At 49.0% G+C, this 16,362-nt stretch overlaps 1 protein-coding gene and 1 pseudogene across 3 annotated transcripts; one reads left to right on the plus strand and one right to left on the minus strand.

Moving 5' to 3' along the window:
- Positions 1-4,139: 4,139 nt before the first annotated feature.
- On the minus strand, positions 4,140-5,510 carry LOC119051661 (heterogeneous nuclear ribonucleoprotein K-like; annotated as a pseudogene).
- Positions 5,511-12,744: 7,234 nt separating this feature from the next.
- Positions 12,745-14,724, plus strand: RAMP2 (receptor activity modifying protein 2). 3 transcript variants are annotated; one of them, XM_053661397.1, is made up of 5 exons: positions 12,745-12,959; positions 13,380-13,445; positions 13,615-13,680; positions 14,121-14,151; positions 14,285-14,724. In XM_053661397.1, the coding sequence occupies exons 1-5, from the start codon at positions 12,860-12,862 to the stop codon at positions 14,538-14,540; spliced, it is 519 nt and encodes a 172-aa protein (XP_053517372.1). In that variant the 5' UTR covers positions 12,745-12,859; the 3' UTR covers positions 14,541-14,724. The 3 variants fall into 3 exon arrangements, with proteins under 3 accessions (XP_053517372.1, XP_053517371.1, XP_053517370.1); XM_053661396.1 differs by having other exon boundaries at positions 12,747-12,959; positions 14,043-14,151; XM_053661395.1 differs by having other exon boundaries at positions 12,753-12,959; positions 14,034-14,151.
- Positions 14,725-16,362: the final 1,638 nt, after the last annotated feature.

Genomic DNA, 16,362 nt, shown 5'->3' on the forward strand with positions numbered 1-16,362 from the left:
TGATTCCAGTGCTGGCCGGGTAGGTCAACTGATTAGAATGTCCCCCTGATATGCCAAGGGTTCAGGTTTGATGCCTGGTGAGGGCACATACAAAAATCAGTCAATGAATGCATAAATAAGTGGAGCGGCAATTGGATGTTTCAGTTTTTCCCAGTCTTTCTCTTAAAATACACTCACATGCACAAAAACCCACAAAAAAGTAAATTATTTTGCTAGGAAGGAACTTTCTCTGGGGGGGATTGTGTGGGAGGGGTCTGTGTCTTGCTTTGCACACACTCCACAAGCTCCAACCCCACAGCTGGGGTCGGCCCCTTCTCTTGCTCTCCGCACAGTTAATGCAGGACCTTGACCCCACAGGACACGCCTTTGGCACAGCACTGCCTGGGAAGTAGCCCTGATTGGTGGACGGTTAATGAGCTGTGCTTCCTTTCTGGCCATCAGGCTCCTCAACTGTAAAACTGCAGAACTAGAAAAAATAATAATAGCCTACAAATACTGACCACTCGTTATGAGCTTGGCAGTGTACTGGGTGTTTATAATGGGTCATCTCATTTCATGTAAACTCAGTAATATTCTCATCTTCATTTGTAGCAGCTGAGGAACCTAGGGCTTAAAGGGATTTTGGAACTTGCCCCAGATCACCTCGCTGGTAAGCGGCCCGGCCAGGATTTGAGCCCAGTCATTCCGACTCCCAAAGCCATGCTCTGAGTAACTCCACTCTACCTCTTCCTTTTTCTGTGGTCTTCTGGCTCTGACATTTATGATTCTGTATTCTCTCCATGGCTTTCTGCTCTCACCAGTGGCGCCAGAAAGAGAAATGTGTTTGGGACTCCACTCCCGAAAGGCAGGGGGCTCCTTACTTCTTCCTCTGGACTGGAGATGCCAGTCAAAGCTGGGCACTCCATATCAGCAGGAACAGCCTGTGGGAAGACAAACAAATCCCAGCCAGACAGGAAAGGGGAGTGCCTCTTGGTTCTGTGACTTCCCCTTCTCTCTTCCCTGGCTATCAGCAGGATTTCACGCTTCTGATTATATGGCCTTTTGAACCTCACTGTGGCTGGGATGCGATAGCAGACTCCAAAGACCCTTTTGGAGCAAGAAACGTACATACATCTATCTACAGATTATACCTATGACCCTGTATGTAAAGAGACAAAAATAAATCACACTTATTTATGTCTTTAACAAATTGCCTTTAGCATCCATATAATCACTAGATATTTATTGGGTGTCAGCTTACATCAACTTGTGTAATCCTTGAAAGATGCCGAGTGGGTGTTGTTATCTCCATTTTACAGAGGAGGACACTAAACTCAGGGAGACTGACAATGTCAGCCATGGCCACAGGGCTGGAAAATAGGAGAGCCAGAATTCAAACCCAGGCTAAGTCCGTTCTGTATTCTTTTCAATAAAAAGGAATGTTATGTAATAAAAAGAACAAAATTATGAAACTAGAGGGAACTCAGAATATCTTGAAAATGTAGCTGTCATAACTATGTGTTACAAGTGTGAATCCTAAGAAGAAGGGCTCCTGGAAGCTAAGAGGGCTCAAATAAAGAAAACAGAGCCTGCCCTGACTGGTGTGGCTCAGTGGGTTGGGCATTGTCCTCAAACCAAAAGACTGCCAGTCCCACTCCCGGTTAGGGCACATGCCTGCATTGCAGGGTGTGCAAGAGTCAACCTGCACTTCGGGAGGAGCTGGGGCACTACTGCCTGCCTCTGCACCCCTAAGTTGCCTTCCTGCATGGTTAATGCTGGTCGAGCCAGCCCTTATAAAGATTTCCTGGAGTCCTGTTTCAACCAATAGGACTAAAGCTTTCCCCATCTAATCAGAGCTGTGAAGCTCTAACCAATCAGAGTGGCTCTATTCTGACCAATTAGTGCCTTTGGACCAATTAAACTGTGAGGAGTTGGCATCCTTATTTGCATGAGGACAGACCAATCAGGGACCAGGAGAGGCAACTTCTGTCTATATGAGCCAGGTTCCTTGTGGCTGGGATGGCAGGTTTTCTACTGAAGTCTCAAGATTATGGTTTACCAGGGAAAGAATCTCAGCGGAACGGGCCAACACAGATCAGACGGACTGCCTGCCTGGGGCAGGGGCAGCCTCACTGCTGTACAGTTTTCACAGCATTGAGTCATTAGTACCAAATAGTTTCCTCTCTCACTGCACCCCAAATTGGAGATTTCTGTTGCTGTTGAGTGGGTGTCAAAAACCAACCAACCGACTGTTTGTAATAGTTAACTACCGTTTATCATGTGCTTACTAGCTCCAGTCATCGGACCAAACATTTTACATACATTATCACTGCTGCTCAGTGAGATGTATGCTAGTAACCCCATTTTTACAGATAAGAAAAAAAGAGAGCAGTTAAGTCATTGCACAAGGTTATGCAGAGCTGAACCAGTGACGGTGCTGGGATTCAGACTCAAGTTAGCCTGACTCCAAAGGGTATGCCCTTAAAGGCTAAGGCAATAGAAGTAGGAATAATAATAATAATAATATACGTTGACTATGGGTCAAGTACTGCTGTCAGTGCTTTAAATCTTATAATTTATATATATTTTTATCTCTATTTTACGGACGAGGAAAATATTGGCTTTTGTAATACTTCCTAAGCGTACCTTACAAACACTACACATATTAAAACACACGTGCACTATTAGTGTCATATTTGTTTCACATGTGTTGGATCCTCGTCATGATCTAGGAAAATTGTTTCATGATGTCACTAGCTGTTTTCATTGTCTCTCGAATGCAGTGATTTTCGACCTTTTTTCACCTCATGGAACACATAAACTGGTTACAAAAATTCTGCATCACACCAAAAAAACCTTTTTTTTACCAATCTGACAAAAAATAGGTATAATTTTGATCAATTTGCCCCAAAATAGTAATTACCTACCCTTTTGCTCCAAAGTAACTTTTTCCCCAAATAGATTCTATTTATTTATTTTTAGATAGAGGGGGAGGGAGGGAGAAAAGAGAGGGAGAAAAGCATCTGTGTGAAAGACAAGCAAGTGGTTGCTTCTCATTTGGGGACCAAACCGATAACCCAGGCGCGGGCCCTGATCAGGAATTAAACCGGCAAGCTTTTGCTTTGTGGGACAATGCCCAACCAACTAAGTCAGCTTGACAGGGTTCCAAGCACTTTGTTAAAAAATCAGGTGCCTATACTTGTGTATAAGGATTTCTGCTACCAAGAATAACCAGGCCCATGCACCCTTACTATGCAACATGACCAATAACATTCAAGTCTATTATATGACCTATATATTTATGCTTTGAGACAGGGCATTCACACGGGGCAGCTATAGTTGTGTTGGCTGTTGTCATTTTAAAATATCTATATATTTTTATTTTTAGAGCTAGAGGAAGGGAAGGAGAAAGAGGGGGAGAGAAATGTCAATCAGTTGTCTCTCACACTCACACCCCCCCAACTGGGGACCTGGCCTGCAACCCAGGCATGTGCTCTGACCCGGAATCAGACCAGTGACCCTTTGGTTTGCAGGCTGGCACTCAGTCCCTGGAGCCACACCAGCCAGGGTGGGTTGTTGTCATTTTTTTTTTATTTGATGATCTAAGGGAAAAGAGGTCAGTGTCCCTGACTAAATAGTCATGTATTGCATGTTTTAAAAATGCTTTAAAAAAAATCTTTTAGGTTCACTGTTTTAAAAATCATAAAATGTTTCTTACAAAAGAGCACTACACTCTGCACGTGCTCTGAATAGATGCCAGGGACACACAGACTACTGTTACTTTTCCTCCCTGTCCCAAACCCCTCCCCAAATGTTACAGTGACCGTGAAGCGAAGTGGTCGCAATAATTACGTGGGGTGGGCACGGGGTGTGGCAAAAAGAAAACAGAAAAAAATAAGAAGAAAGATGAACAAAGGAAAAAAGTAATGACATAGGAAGCATTTTCCTTTTTAACCACCAGCAATGAAAAAAATTAAAATCCACTCTGCTGCTGTTTCAGTGTTAGAGTTTTCACCCCGCCCCCCCCCCACGTCTGAGGAACAGCAAAGATTTCACTGCACCTCAAACGCAGAACACCTGTGAAGCAGAGGCCTGCTGCGCTGTTTCAGACAGAAGCAGATTAAAAGAAAAATAAGATGCAGGACCCCTTCAGTTCTTCACTAGTCTTGGAAAAACTTTCCAGAACACTGCTTCACGTCACTCTCCATATCTGGCCCGTGTTCTTGTAAACAAAATAATCCAATCTTTGGAGTCCTCTTAAGACTCCTCAGTTTTGACTGAAGCTTCTGATTGATGACAAATTTGTTTAACCCTCTGACCACTTTTGCCGATAATAGATCTAGCCAAAATCTTTGGTAATAGTTACTTGTGTAGTAACAATAGGTCCACCAAGATCACCATATGGGCCACGACACCCTGCACAGGAATAATCACATCCAGAGCCACCCTGCGGTTTAGAAGCCACCTGCCATTCTGAAGGGCTCTGTGCATCTACTGCAGAGTCCCAAGTTTCACAGGCACTGAAACCGACCAGGCCGCCATAACGGTCTCCAGGTCTCCCTCTTCTGCCATAGGCCATTAGATCTCCTCCTCCAGGTGGTGGTGGTGGAGGAAGAGGAAGGTTCCACGCTCTGCTATACCCTGGCCACCTCATCCAGGAGGAGGGGAGAAGGTCCTGGCTGAGGGCTCACATCGTCACAGTCTCTTCCAGATGGAGGCAGCAGACGCCACCCTCACCAGAAGGCATTCTGTTAAAACCACGTCTTGCTGCACACAGGAAGTCTCACGGGATGTCCACGGCCATCCTCAAACATCGTTGTAAAAGCACCGAAGCATAGGTTTCACTGTAAAAATTGGGATCATACGGTTGTGCTCATCCTTTCACGGGAGATTCTGACACAAGACCCAGAGTGACCTTCACACGCTCTGCAACGCCGCCTGGGTTTCCGCTGCAAGAACAGCTCTGTCAGTGCCGTGAGTGAGGACAGCGTTCCAGGAAAAGCTTTATTGTTGTCTGAGTTTTCTTTTAGACTTCTTTGATTTTAGCACCTTTGACCCCCATCATCCCTCCTGCCAGACTCTGATGAATCAACAGTCTCAATTTGCAGTCGGTCGCTTTCTTTATAGCGTTGGTCATTTAAGCATTCCACAGCATCGGATTCGAGGGGGTGCTGGCTGGTGGCAGCGGGCAATGGCAACTCTTTTTCCAAGGCAGGGTAGATTTTCTCCAGTATTTCTCCAGTTGTTTCAGTATCAGCACTGATACCGAATGTGTGCTCGGGATCCATGCTGCCTGGGACTGATGCACTGGCATTGTGGTCTGTACAGGCAGAGCTTTAATATTCTTGCACCCTTTCCAATCACTCCCCAGCATTCTCGTTCTGAAGCAGAATGTGTGATTCAACCATCTCATCAGTGTTTCTAGATCTTTGAAGAGCTTGTTCTTCTTCCATACCTTCTGCAGGGTGTTTACCAATTTCACCATTGGTTCTGGTGTTGGGGATGGTGGCCTTTAGCTGTTCAGTTTCCATTTCCTTGGATTATATGGACACACCAAGCACTCAAGGCCGCCATTCCTATGCCACCACGCCACCTCAACTGGTCACCGCTAGACAAAGAATGAGAGTAGGGCCCCCATATGTTGTAAAAATTATTATGGGACACTGGTTGAAAATTGCTGATCTAATGCATTAAGGTCTTGGGGGAAAGGATGTGAAAAGATGCTGTCTTTAGGTGAAGCAGGCATAGTCAGGAGAAGGGGAGGCCCTCTGTGCCACAAGGAGCCCTGTCTGCTTGGCATCTGGACGCTGTTCCTCAGCCCTTCCTATCTGGCTCTCTCTAGCAAGTTGGCTAACAGGTGGACTTTCATCAGGTAGTGTGGATCAAAGGTTAAGTGCCAGGCTTCAGCATTAAGACCTGTGTATCAATATTAGTTGCATAACCTTGCACAAGTTACTTAGCCTTTCTGAGCCTCAGTTTCCTCATCTGTAAAGTGTGTTGCAATTTAATAGAGTTGTGAGTTTTATTTTTTAAATATATTTTATTGATTATGCCATTACAGTTCTATTCCCCCCTTCATTCCCCTCCACCCTGCACACCCTTCCCCCACCGTTCCCCCTTTAGTTTATGACCACGTGTCTCAAGTTCTTTAGATTCTATATTTCCCATACTATTCTTGCCCTCCCCCTAGCTATTTTCTACCTACTGTCTATGCTACTTCTTTTCTGTACCTTCTCCCCCCTTCTCCTTCTCCCACTCCCATGTTGCTAACCCTCCATGTGATCTTCATTTCTATGGTTCTGCTCCTGATCTAGCTGTCCTCTTAGTTTGCTTTTGCTTTAAGTGTGGTTGTTAATAACTGTGAGTTTGTTGTCCTTTCACTGTTCATGTTTCTTTAACTTCTTTTTCTTCGATAAGTCCCTTTAACATTTCATATAATAAGGGCTTGGTGATGATGAACCCCTTGAATTTGATCTTATCTGAGAAGCACTTTATCTTTCCTTCCATTCTAAATTAAAGCTTTGATGGATAGAGCAATCTTGGATATAGGTCTTTGGATTTCATGACTTGGAATATTTCTTTCTAGCCCCTTCTTGCCTGTAAGGTCTCTTTTGAGAAATCCACTGACAGTCTGATGGGAACTCCTTTGTAGGTGACTGTCCCCTTATCTCTTGCTGCTTCTAGAATTTTCTCCTTCATTTTAATCTTGGCTAATGTAATGATGATGTGCCTTGGTGTGTTCCTTCTTGGGTCCAACTTCTTTGGGACTCTCTGAGCTTCCTGGATTTCCTGGAAGTCTATTGCCTTTGCCAGATTGGGAAAATTCTCCTTTATTATTTGTTCAAATAAGTTTTCCACTCATGGCTGTTCCTCTCCCCCTTCTGGTACCCCTATAATTCGGATGTCGGAACATTTAAAGATGTTCTGGAGGTTCCTAAGCCTCTCCTCATTTTTTTTTGAATTCTTGTTTCTTCATTCTTTTCTGTTTGGTCATTTTTTTCCTCCTTCTGGTCCACTCCATTGATTTGAGTCCCAGTTTCCTTTCCATTACTATTGGTTTCCTGTGCATTGCCATTCATTTCAATTAGTTTACGCTTCATATGTTCCTCTAATTTGTGACTATAATCAACCAGCTCTGTGAGCATCCTGATCACCAGTGTTTTGAACTGTGCATCTGAAAGTTTGGCTTTTTCTTTACCACTTAGATTTATCGGCTCTGGGGCTCTGAGTTCTTCTTGAGCCATATTTTGATCTGTTCGTGCCTGTTACGTACGAGAAGGTGTTCACCAGGGCGGGGCCACCCAGGTTGCTGGTTTGCAACGCTATATGTGGGGGCAGGTCAGAGAGGGACAATGGCGGTCCCCTCTGCCACTTTCCGCCACTGGGGCCTGCAAGGTCTGTCTCACCACTCGCTCCTTCACCAGTTTATCTGTGCTTGAATGTGTGACCATGGTCAGCCCTCAGTGAGTCCACCACCCTGCGCCCTCAGTGGGTCGGCCTGCTACTCCACACCTGCGATACGCCCACAGCTGCCGGCCAACCTGGGTTGCGCGCCAGGGTTGATCAGGTGGATCTTTCCTGCCTGACCCCGCTCTGCTGCTGGCTCTGCCCCTCTTACTGGTTTGGCTGCAGGGTTCGTTGTTGTCATACTTCCGTATAGTTCAATTTTCTGTGGTTTGGCTGCGTTTTGTTGCTAAAACTTTGTTGTTTTTAAACTTGGTTGTGTGAGAAGGCGCAGTGCTTCCACCTATGCTCCATCTTGGCGGAAGTCTGGGAAGAGTTGTGAGTTTTAAATGAAAGGTTTTGTATGAGGCATTAAGCACAGTGCCTGGCATCCTTAGGGCATCCACATTCTATAACATCCAGCTTCCTGGAGTGCTGGGAGAGGGCAGAAGTGTACCTGCAGATGGTTTCATAGGACAGTCCAGCAATGGAGGAAGGGTAAAAGCAATCTTGGCATCTGACATTTGGTCCTGACAGCAACCATGAGTCAGCCTCAAGTGCTGAGGGACAGGCAGTGTTCTTAGCACTGCTGGGCGTGTGCTGTGGTCCTTGGCCAGTCCTCTTCAGTCACACTGTTTGAAGGCTGTTCTTGTAAATCTGGCCTGGGTTCTTTAAAAAAAAAAACAAAACCAGCCTCTCCAAGTGATGTCATGGTCCAGCCTGGGTCAGGGAAGGAGGGGAGTAAGTTGTGTGCAGCCTCTTATTTCTGGGGTTAGATCTTACTTCTGGAGGGTTTAATATGGTCTTGGAAGAAATTCAGTCTTTCTCCCTTCCTTTCAAGACCCAATGGGTAACCAATGCCCTGATTTAGAGTGATAGGGAAGTGATAAATCATAATGATTAAGACATGAAGCTTAGCATCAAGCAGCTCTGGGTTTAAATCTTGGCTCTTCCAAATACTCCCTCCAGGACCTTGGCAAACCACTCCTCTTTTCTCATTTCACCCATGACTGAGATCATTCTGATGGTATGGTGGTAAGGTTTAAAGAAATATGTGCAAAAGGCTTAGCACATGTGTCAGAGCACACACTGTGGAGCACATAGTAATTGTTCAATAAATGACAGCTACTGTTAAGTCCTCTGCATGTGATGAGGAACATACCTTGACCATTTTCTATGCTTTTTACCAATCTTAGCACCAAAGTGTTCTTAATAACCATTTTCCCTCTGAGATGTGTTCATGCTTCTCATACTGATAGCACCATGACTCTGGAGATAAGGAGGGTAGGGAGAGATGAGTAACTGTGTCCTATCCCTTTGTTTTCCCCTCCTCAGCCAGCTGGCTCCCTGGCTGCAGCCCTCCTGGTTCTCCTTGCTGCCTCTCTGGCCTCTGAAGATGTCTGTCTCCTCTCTCCAGCTTGGAATGATCAGCCCCACCCAGCCAGAACTTCTGGCTCCCCTGACCCTGACTCTCCCCCACATCCTCTGCGCTTTTCTCTTTATTTTGCAGACAGCTGGGGAAGAGGTCAGCATGTGTGAATGTCTTTGCACCATAGAGACACTAATTCCAGGATGTTCAACATGTAGCTTCATTGGGCAGGAGGCCTCTAGTGCTTCTTACTTCTTCTCTTCTGGATTTGTGTGTGTGTGTGTGTGTGTGTGTGTGTGTGCGTGCGCACGCGTGCGTGCACATTCAGGGGCAAGGCTGAGGGTTAGAAATGTCACTGCTAAATCTCTCCCCCTGCTCTAGACAGGATGGCCCTTAGCCTGTAATAAGGGAAATGTACAAGGCAGTAGAGCTCCTACATGGGAGAAGTCAACCTAGGTTGGGCCCCAAAATCCCAGGTCAATGTCCACTTGGACCAGAACCATATTCTTCACTAGGGGGTGGAAGTGGGGTAGGGACAGAGGAATAAGGGAGTGTATAGGAAAGGTAAAGACCAGACTCCACTGGAAAAAAGACCCCAAAAAAAGACTAAAAACAATGACATGCATCAGTTAGAAGCAAAGTGGCATATTTACATATGGTATCATGAAAAGATATCCAAGACATGCTATTGAGTAAAAAAAGGAATCACTGAACAACTAGGATATTAAATCATATTTATGCCTTTTTTTAAGTGCAAAATATGTGAGGAGATGAGAACGGAATGGGGCTATAAAGTTTTGTGTTTCAATATTTTGCAGTTCAACAGAGACTGACCTGTGGATGAAATTGGAAACTCTGGCTTCACTGTGGTCATGTTTTTTCAATGTCACCTCAACAACAGGGACACTAGGTCTGCACCCTGAAGAAGTGTGGCCCTCTTGGACAACAGATCTGCTCAGCCCATCCTGCTTGGTTGTCCCCAGAGGACAAATAAATACTCTCTACACCGAGTCATGCCAAGAAACAAGTCAAGGGGTTGATGACTCAGCAATCCTGCCCTGTCCTTGGAGGGTCCCTTAAACTTCATGTCTCTCCTGTCCCCTGCTACCCCTCTGAAGCTTTCCAAACCGAAGCTCTTTGACCTGCGAGCCCTGAAGCCTTCTCAACCCCTCTTGCTCTCTGGTGTCCAGTCAATGGCATTGTTGCCTTTGGTTATGCTTGTGTGAGGCGATCATTGCAGCAACCCCCTGAAAAGGGAGCAGGTTTGAATCTTTTTATATTTTGACTCACTGCCAGATTATTTAAATGATTTGAAAGAAAAAGTAGCCCTGACTGGGGTGGCTCAGTGAACTGAGCCCCAGGCCTGCAAACTGAAGGGTCGCTAGTTCGATTCCCAGTCAGGGCACATTCCTGGGTTGTGGGCCAGGTCCCCAACTGGGGATGTTTGAGAGGCAACTGATGGACATTTTTTTCTCTTGCACTTCAATGTTTCTCTCTCTCTCTTTCTCCCTCCCTTCCCCTCTTTCTGGGAATAAATAAATAAATAAATGATTAAAAAAGAAAAAATTAACTATGCAACAAGCATATACTTATGTATTTATACACAATTAAAAAGTATGTCTTATAGCAAAAGTGGTACCATTTAAAATATAAATGGGTTTAGAAAAGGAAGGTAAGGGCTCCCGGGGTGGAAAATGGGACTTCCTGTGAAAGAACCTGTCCCAAATGAAGCCCTTGTTTGTCCCTTTGCCACGGAAAGTAGGACTATCTCTTACGGAAACTAGGAGGATGAAGATGTGCTCTCCAGTCCCCGTTCAGCCCCAAAGAGCCCCCACAGCTGACCCCGAGTTATCAGAATGCTTCCAGGAGTCAGTGAAAACATCCAAATGTCCAACTGCTAAGAAAAAGTGGGAAGAGGAAAATGTGGAGGAGAGAAAATTCCCAGGATCTGCCACGCAGAGGCGGGGGGTGGGGCACGGACTCCCACACTCAGCAGTGACCACGCCGGGCTTCTCCTTTGGAGGGCTCCAGTCCCGGTGCAAGTTTAACCCCAACTCTAGGCTAAAAACCACCCTTTCTACCAAGTCACCTGTGTATTTCCTTTTGATTCTATGGTCATTTCGTAAATGAAAATGTGCCGCTCCAAACACACGACATGGCCTGCCCAAGGTTACATACACAGTGAGACAGAGGCAGAACCTGCCTTCTGGATCCTAACCGATGTTTGTTTTCTTCCATTTTTACGGTGCTGCCCTATTGAAACCTTTCATCTTGACCTCAACCCCAGTCCTAACCACCACAGGCTCAAGTGCTTCTGACCCTAAGCCAGTGGAAGTGGGTGGTTTTGCTCTCTGTCCCTCCTTGCTTCCTCGTTCCATCTTATAATCTAGAATTTTTCTCCTGGCCATGTTTTTGTTGTTTGTTTGTTTGTTTGTTTGTTCTTTGTGTTTTAAAAGGAGCAATCCCGGGTGGCAGGGAAGGAGTGGGTTTTCTCCCTGGCCAAAGTGGTCGCGAGGGGCCTGGCTCTTTCCTGCACGTCCGAGAAGATGACCCTCTGCGGGAGGGCTTTGGAGTTTATGCCAAGGGAGCCTTCGCCCCCTGGATGCCTTTCTAAAGCCACCTCTTGGCCCCAGCTGTGGAGGAGGACCACAGGTGAGCAGTGGCGACGGTTCAAGAGCTTAAGACCCTGAGATGAAGATTTTGCAGAGAGAACATGAAAGATAATTTGTGGTGGGCAGGGATCAGTAAACTTGGACAACAGCAGCAGCTGAGTTCAGGGGTCAGCGTCTGGGAGTAATTTAGGAAAGTTCGGTGCTGACAGCTGTGTCTGAAGTTGAATGTCATGGCTGAGCCAGCTCCTGGGCTCCTGCACTGCTTGAGGCTAATGAAGCTCTGGCTCAGACCACAGAGACGGTCGTGTGTGGCAGAAGTCAGGGCCCCTGGGGCCCCTGGATCCCCATGCTACTTGCCGGCAGTGTGATCTTAGGCAAGACCATAGGAAAGGCGGAAAGGGAACCAGCGTCTGCTGTGCCAATGCTGTGCCCTTTCGCGATGTCATCCTCACTACAGTCTAGTGAAAAGGGGGACGTCCCTGTTTTACACGGGGGGACGCTAAGAATCTGTGAAGGTGAACTGAGTCACTCCAGGAGAGGAGAAAGATGGAATCGGGACTCAGGGCTTCTGAACTCCAAGTTCTTGGCTCTTTCCCCTCAGCTCTAGCTTATTTCCCCCTGAAACGGGGATAATAATGCGCCCATCTCATGAATGAAGTCACACACTGTAGATTCCAACCCGCCCCCCACCTTCTCACAACCGTGGTCCTGAAGAGGTGTGGCCACCTTCCTTCTGGAAATACAGTCAGCTTACTTTTGCCCTTCTCCCCAGTCCTGTTTGTGGGTCCAGGCCCCAGGAGGTACCTCGAAGGAGGTATTTGGACTTTGGTTCTCCCTCTATCTCTACCCCCAGGCCTTTCGCAGACTCTGGAGGGCCAGCTCTCTTCTCCTCCCCGGTTTTGGCAGGCAGACTGACAACACTGGGTGTTCCCAGGCAAACTGGGAACCCTGAGCCCAGCTCCAGGGCGCCTCCCCCCACCGCCCAGGGCAGCCCTAAGCCTCTGCCTTGGAATCTGTGGCGCTGAGAGGCCCCCTGAGCACCCTGTTCTCCAAGTCTCTCCGAGGGCAGCCTGCTCCCCTGCCCACCTCCCATCCAGGAGTGGATGTTGAGAGACTCCAGTGAGTCCTAGGCGCCACGCGGCCGAAGCCAGGAAATGGATCCGGGTTCTGGGGTTACAAGGGGAGCTGTCCAGCCCCGCAGGGTGAGCTGGAAGAAAGGGTGGGCCTTCGCCGGCGAGGCGGAGGCAGCGGCAGCGGCGGGCGCCAGGGTCGGGTGGGGCTGTGACTGCCCCTTCAGCCCGCCGCCCCGGGCGTCGCCTCCGCCCCCCGCGTGGCCGCCGCTGTCCCAGCCCCTGCGAGGAAGCGGCGCGGCTTCCTGCGGCTGGGGCCGGGGATATAGGCGCCCCCGCCCGGGCTCCGCGCCGCCGCCCCTCCTCGCTTGCCTGCTGCGCGCACGATGGCCCGGCTCCGGGCCGAGAGTGCCGCCGGCGGCCAGTGGATCCTGGCGACCCGCGCGGGGGGACCCTCAGCGCTCCGCCTTCTCCTCCTGCTGGGCGGTGAGCGCATCGCTCTGGGGCGAGGGTGGGAAGCGCGGGAGGCCCTGGAGGGGAGTGGGGCGGACGGCGGAGGCCGGAACGGGCCCCGGGCTGCGGTGCAGACAGCACTGTCCTTCGGGCTGTCCCTGGAAAGGACGCCGCGCAAGCTCCTTCCCACTAGAGGAAAGATGGACCGGGGCCCCTCGGAGAGTTTTGGGGGACCTCTGGGGCTGGCGAGGAGGGAGGAGGCTTGGGACCTGAATGTGAATGGGAAAGCGCTGGTACTAGCCCCTCTCTTCTGGACACTGAGGCACCCGTGGGTGGATTATTCCTCCGTCTCTTCTGAGAGTAGCTTTGACTTCCAATGGACTCAGCCTCCAACTCACACCCATCCTCCAGGCCCTACTGCTACTCCACCTCCTCTCCCATTTCTGCCCACAGCTGTCCTGACGCCCCAGGATTCCCTGGCTCAGCTTCTCACCACCCCTGGCAGCTTGGAGTCAGAAGGTGAGTGGCCAGCCGCTGTGGGAGGGTGGTCTGGGGCAAGAGGAGAGAGAGGTGAGTCAGTGGGGAGGGTTCCTTTCCCATAAGACAGGCTCCTAAGCCTGGGGCACCTCACGGCCGGGTTGGAGGACCCCAGAAAAAGTGTATGTGGACATCTCATTTCTGCCCACAGCTATCCGGAAACCCCAGGATTCTGTGGCTCAGCTTCTTACCACCCCAGGCAGCTTGGAGTGGGAAGGTGAGTGGCCAGCCACTGTGGGAAGGTGGCCTGGGGCAAGAGGAGAGGCAAGTGAGTGGGGAGAATTTTTTTTTTTCCTACAAGTCAGGCCTCTAAGCTGGCCCACCTCACAGCTGGGTTAGAGGACCCTAGAAAAAGTGTATGTGGGAACTCTCGTCAGTCTGAGAAGTGCTGTGCACATGGAAGGCATTAACATTTTCCTGAGCTAGGACCCGCTCCTCAGCGGGTTGCTTGGGAAACTTTCTGAGCCTGTCCTGGCAGTTCCTACATTTAGAGACAGTGGGTTTTGGATGGAAGTATCTGGACCAGTGGGCTTGGAGGGAGGGGTGGGTGTGGTCAATGTGCAATATTAGTGCCCACAGGGAAGATGGTGGAAGAGTACGGTCAGAGAATTGAACTTTGCTGGCATAACTATACGATTTATATGGATTCTGTCAAAGGAGACTGGTGTGACTGGACGGTGATTAGCAGGTAGGGGCCGTGCTGGAGGGTGGTTTGGGCCAGGGGTGGGGCTTGCTCTTTGTGGGTGGGCCTTGAGTAAATGTGGGGCGCTCCTCACTTCGGGCCCAGCCCCTCCCTCACTCTAGGCCTCTCCTGCCCCCAGGCCTTATAGCTACCTGCAAAATTGTTTGGAGCAGACCGCGGACGACTTTCACCTGGGCTTCCCCAACCCCTGGGCAGAAGAGTTCATCTTCGAGACTCACCAGATCCACTTTGCCAACTGCACCTTGGTGCAACCCACCCTCTCAGACCCCCCAGAAGACGTGCTTCTGGCCATGATCATAGCCCCCATATGCCTCATCCCATTCCTGGTCACCCTCGTGGTGTGGAAGAGTAAAGACAATGAGAGCCAGGCCTAAGCGGGCCGGAGTTTCTCAGCAGCCGCCTTACTCCTTTCTCCAGCCACCACCAGGTCTCTCTCCCTGTCTCCCCGCCCCCTTCTCTCACTTGCTCCCCATATGGAGCCTTAGACTAGTGGAAATGGGGCTGGGTGGGGTCATGGCACAAATTCTGTAATCTTCAAAATAAAAGCTTTCTTTTGTACACTGTCCTCCCCACCCCAGCGGGGCCTGTGTCTTTCCCGGAGTCTGGCATTCCCACAGGCCCTCAGCTCTGGGCAGCAGAGCAGGAACAACATGGAGAGACCCACTGTTTTGTTCACTCACCTGCCCCTCACAGGCCCCCACCCCGCCCCCACACAAGGCCACACTCCTACATCCCTCCCGCCCAAGGTGGGGCCTTTCCTGCGCCTGTCCAAACCCAGCTTCAGGAAACGTGCAGGAAGAGACTCCCTTCCTCTCCCGACAACTGCTGGAGGCGGGGAGGGGCAGGGAGCGCTCTCGCTGTGACTCCTACCAGAAGGAAGGGGGCCGCCGGGAGCCCTGAATTTTCCCCTCATTCATGTTCACTCCTAGAGACTGGGAATAGGAGCCCTGATCTGAACGACTGGAGCCCACCCCGAAGACCTCAGGATTGAGGGCAAAGGCAGTGGGGGCTCCCCCCACGAGGTTCACCACAGCACTCCCCCATCCAGGTCCCTGGCCCTCATCCTACATTGTCCTGGACCCTGGGGGTGTGGCCCGCAGCTGTACTGCCCCCTGGCGTCCACTAAAAAGCAGCAGACGTGTGGTGGAAGAAGCTCAACACAAGAGATTGGACCCCGAGGTCAGAGACCTGTCATCTCCGTAGCAAACACTGCTTCTTAGCTGGACCCTTCTATCAGCCTCCTGAGTCACACTTATGCTCCTTCAAGATACTCCCCCACTTTTGACATAAGAAATGTTCAAACCTGTAGGGAATTTTTATAAAAGTTTATTTGAGCCCAAACTGACAGCATATGCCAGCAGCAAGCTCTCAGCTCCTCTGAAGAATTACAGTTTTGAAATTCCTTTTATGCATTGAAATTAAGGAAGGGACATAAGACAGATTGTGTGAAGGTGAGAGCAAGTAATGTGGGGATTGGATTTTAGGGTAGTTAAGATTGCTTGCTCTTTGAGAGTGGTTATGTCTTAGAAGCGGGGGTTTGAAAAGGCAGTTTCAAAGGTGTGTAACCTAGATACACAGGAACGATGGGCAGAGCTTGTATAAGATGATAAACGTTTCACTACAGATTTATATGTCTGGGGCGTGACTACCCACTATGACCTGCCCAGTTAGAAATTTATGGTTTATTACAGCACTTTTTTTCATCCACATCACTTTCTGGGGACATACCTAGTCTCTGTGACTCACCATTTTGGCGTAAGTCCCCTGGACAGTGAGGCTCAGTTCTCACCAGGGAAACTTCACCTCCAGTTCTCCTTGAGGTAAACCTGCCAGGTCATCAAAAATATCTAGAGAGTCCTGCCCAGGATGGCTCAATTGGTTGGGTGTCATTCTGCAAGGCGAGAGATCGCTGTTCTAATTCCCGGTCAGGGCATATGCCCAGGTTGTAGGTTTAGTCCCTGGTCGGAGTGCACAGGGGAGGCAGCTGATAGAAGTTTCTCTCTTGCATCAATTTTGCTCTCCCTCTCTGTCTCCCTCCCTTCCCCTCTCTCTAAAAATAAACAGTAAATAAATAAATCTTTAAAGAATTATCTAGAGAATAACTTTGTTCTCCATACAGACACCTGTTTATTCCTCATGGCACCTAAAGTCTCTTCAGGAACTTTTCTTTTCTCCTTGTTGAAACACCTGCCTCCA

This window comes from Artibeus jamaicensis, unplaced genomic scaffold, assembly GCF_021234435.1.
Source record: "Artibeus jamaicensis isolate MK-2021 breed Jamaican fruit bat unplaced genomic scaffold, CSHL_Jam_final contig_2259, whole genome shotgun sequence".
NCBI lineage: Eukaryota > Metazoa > Chordata > Mammalia > Chiroptera > Phyllostomidae > Artibeus > Artibeus jamaicensis.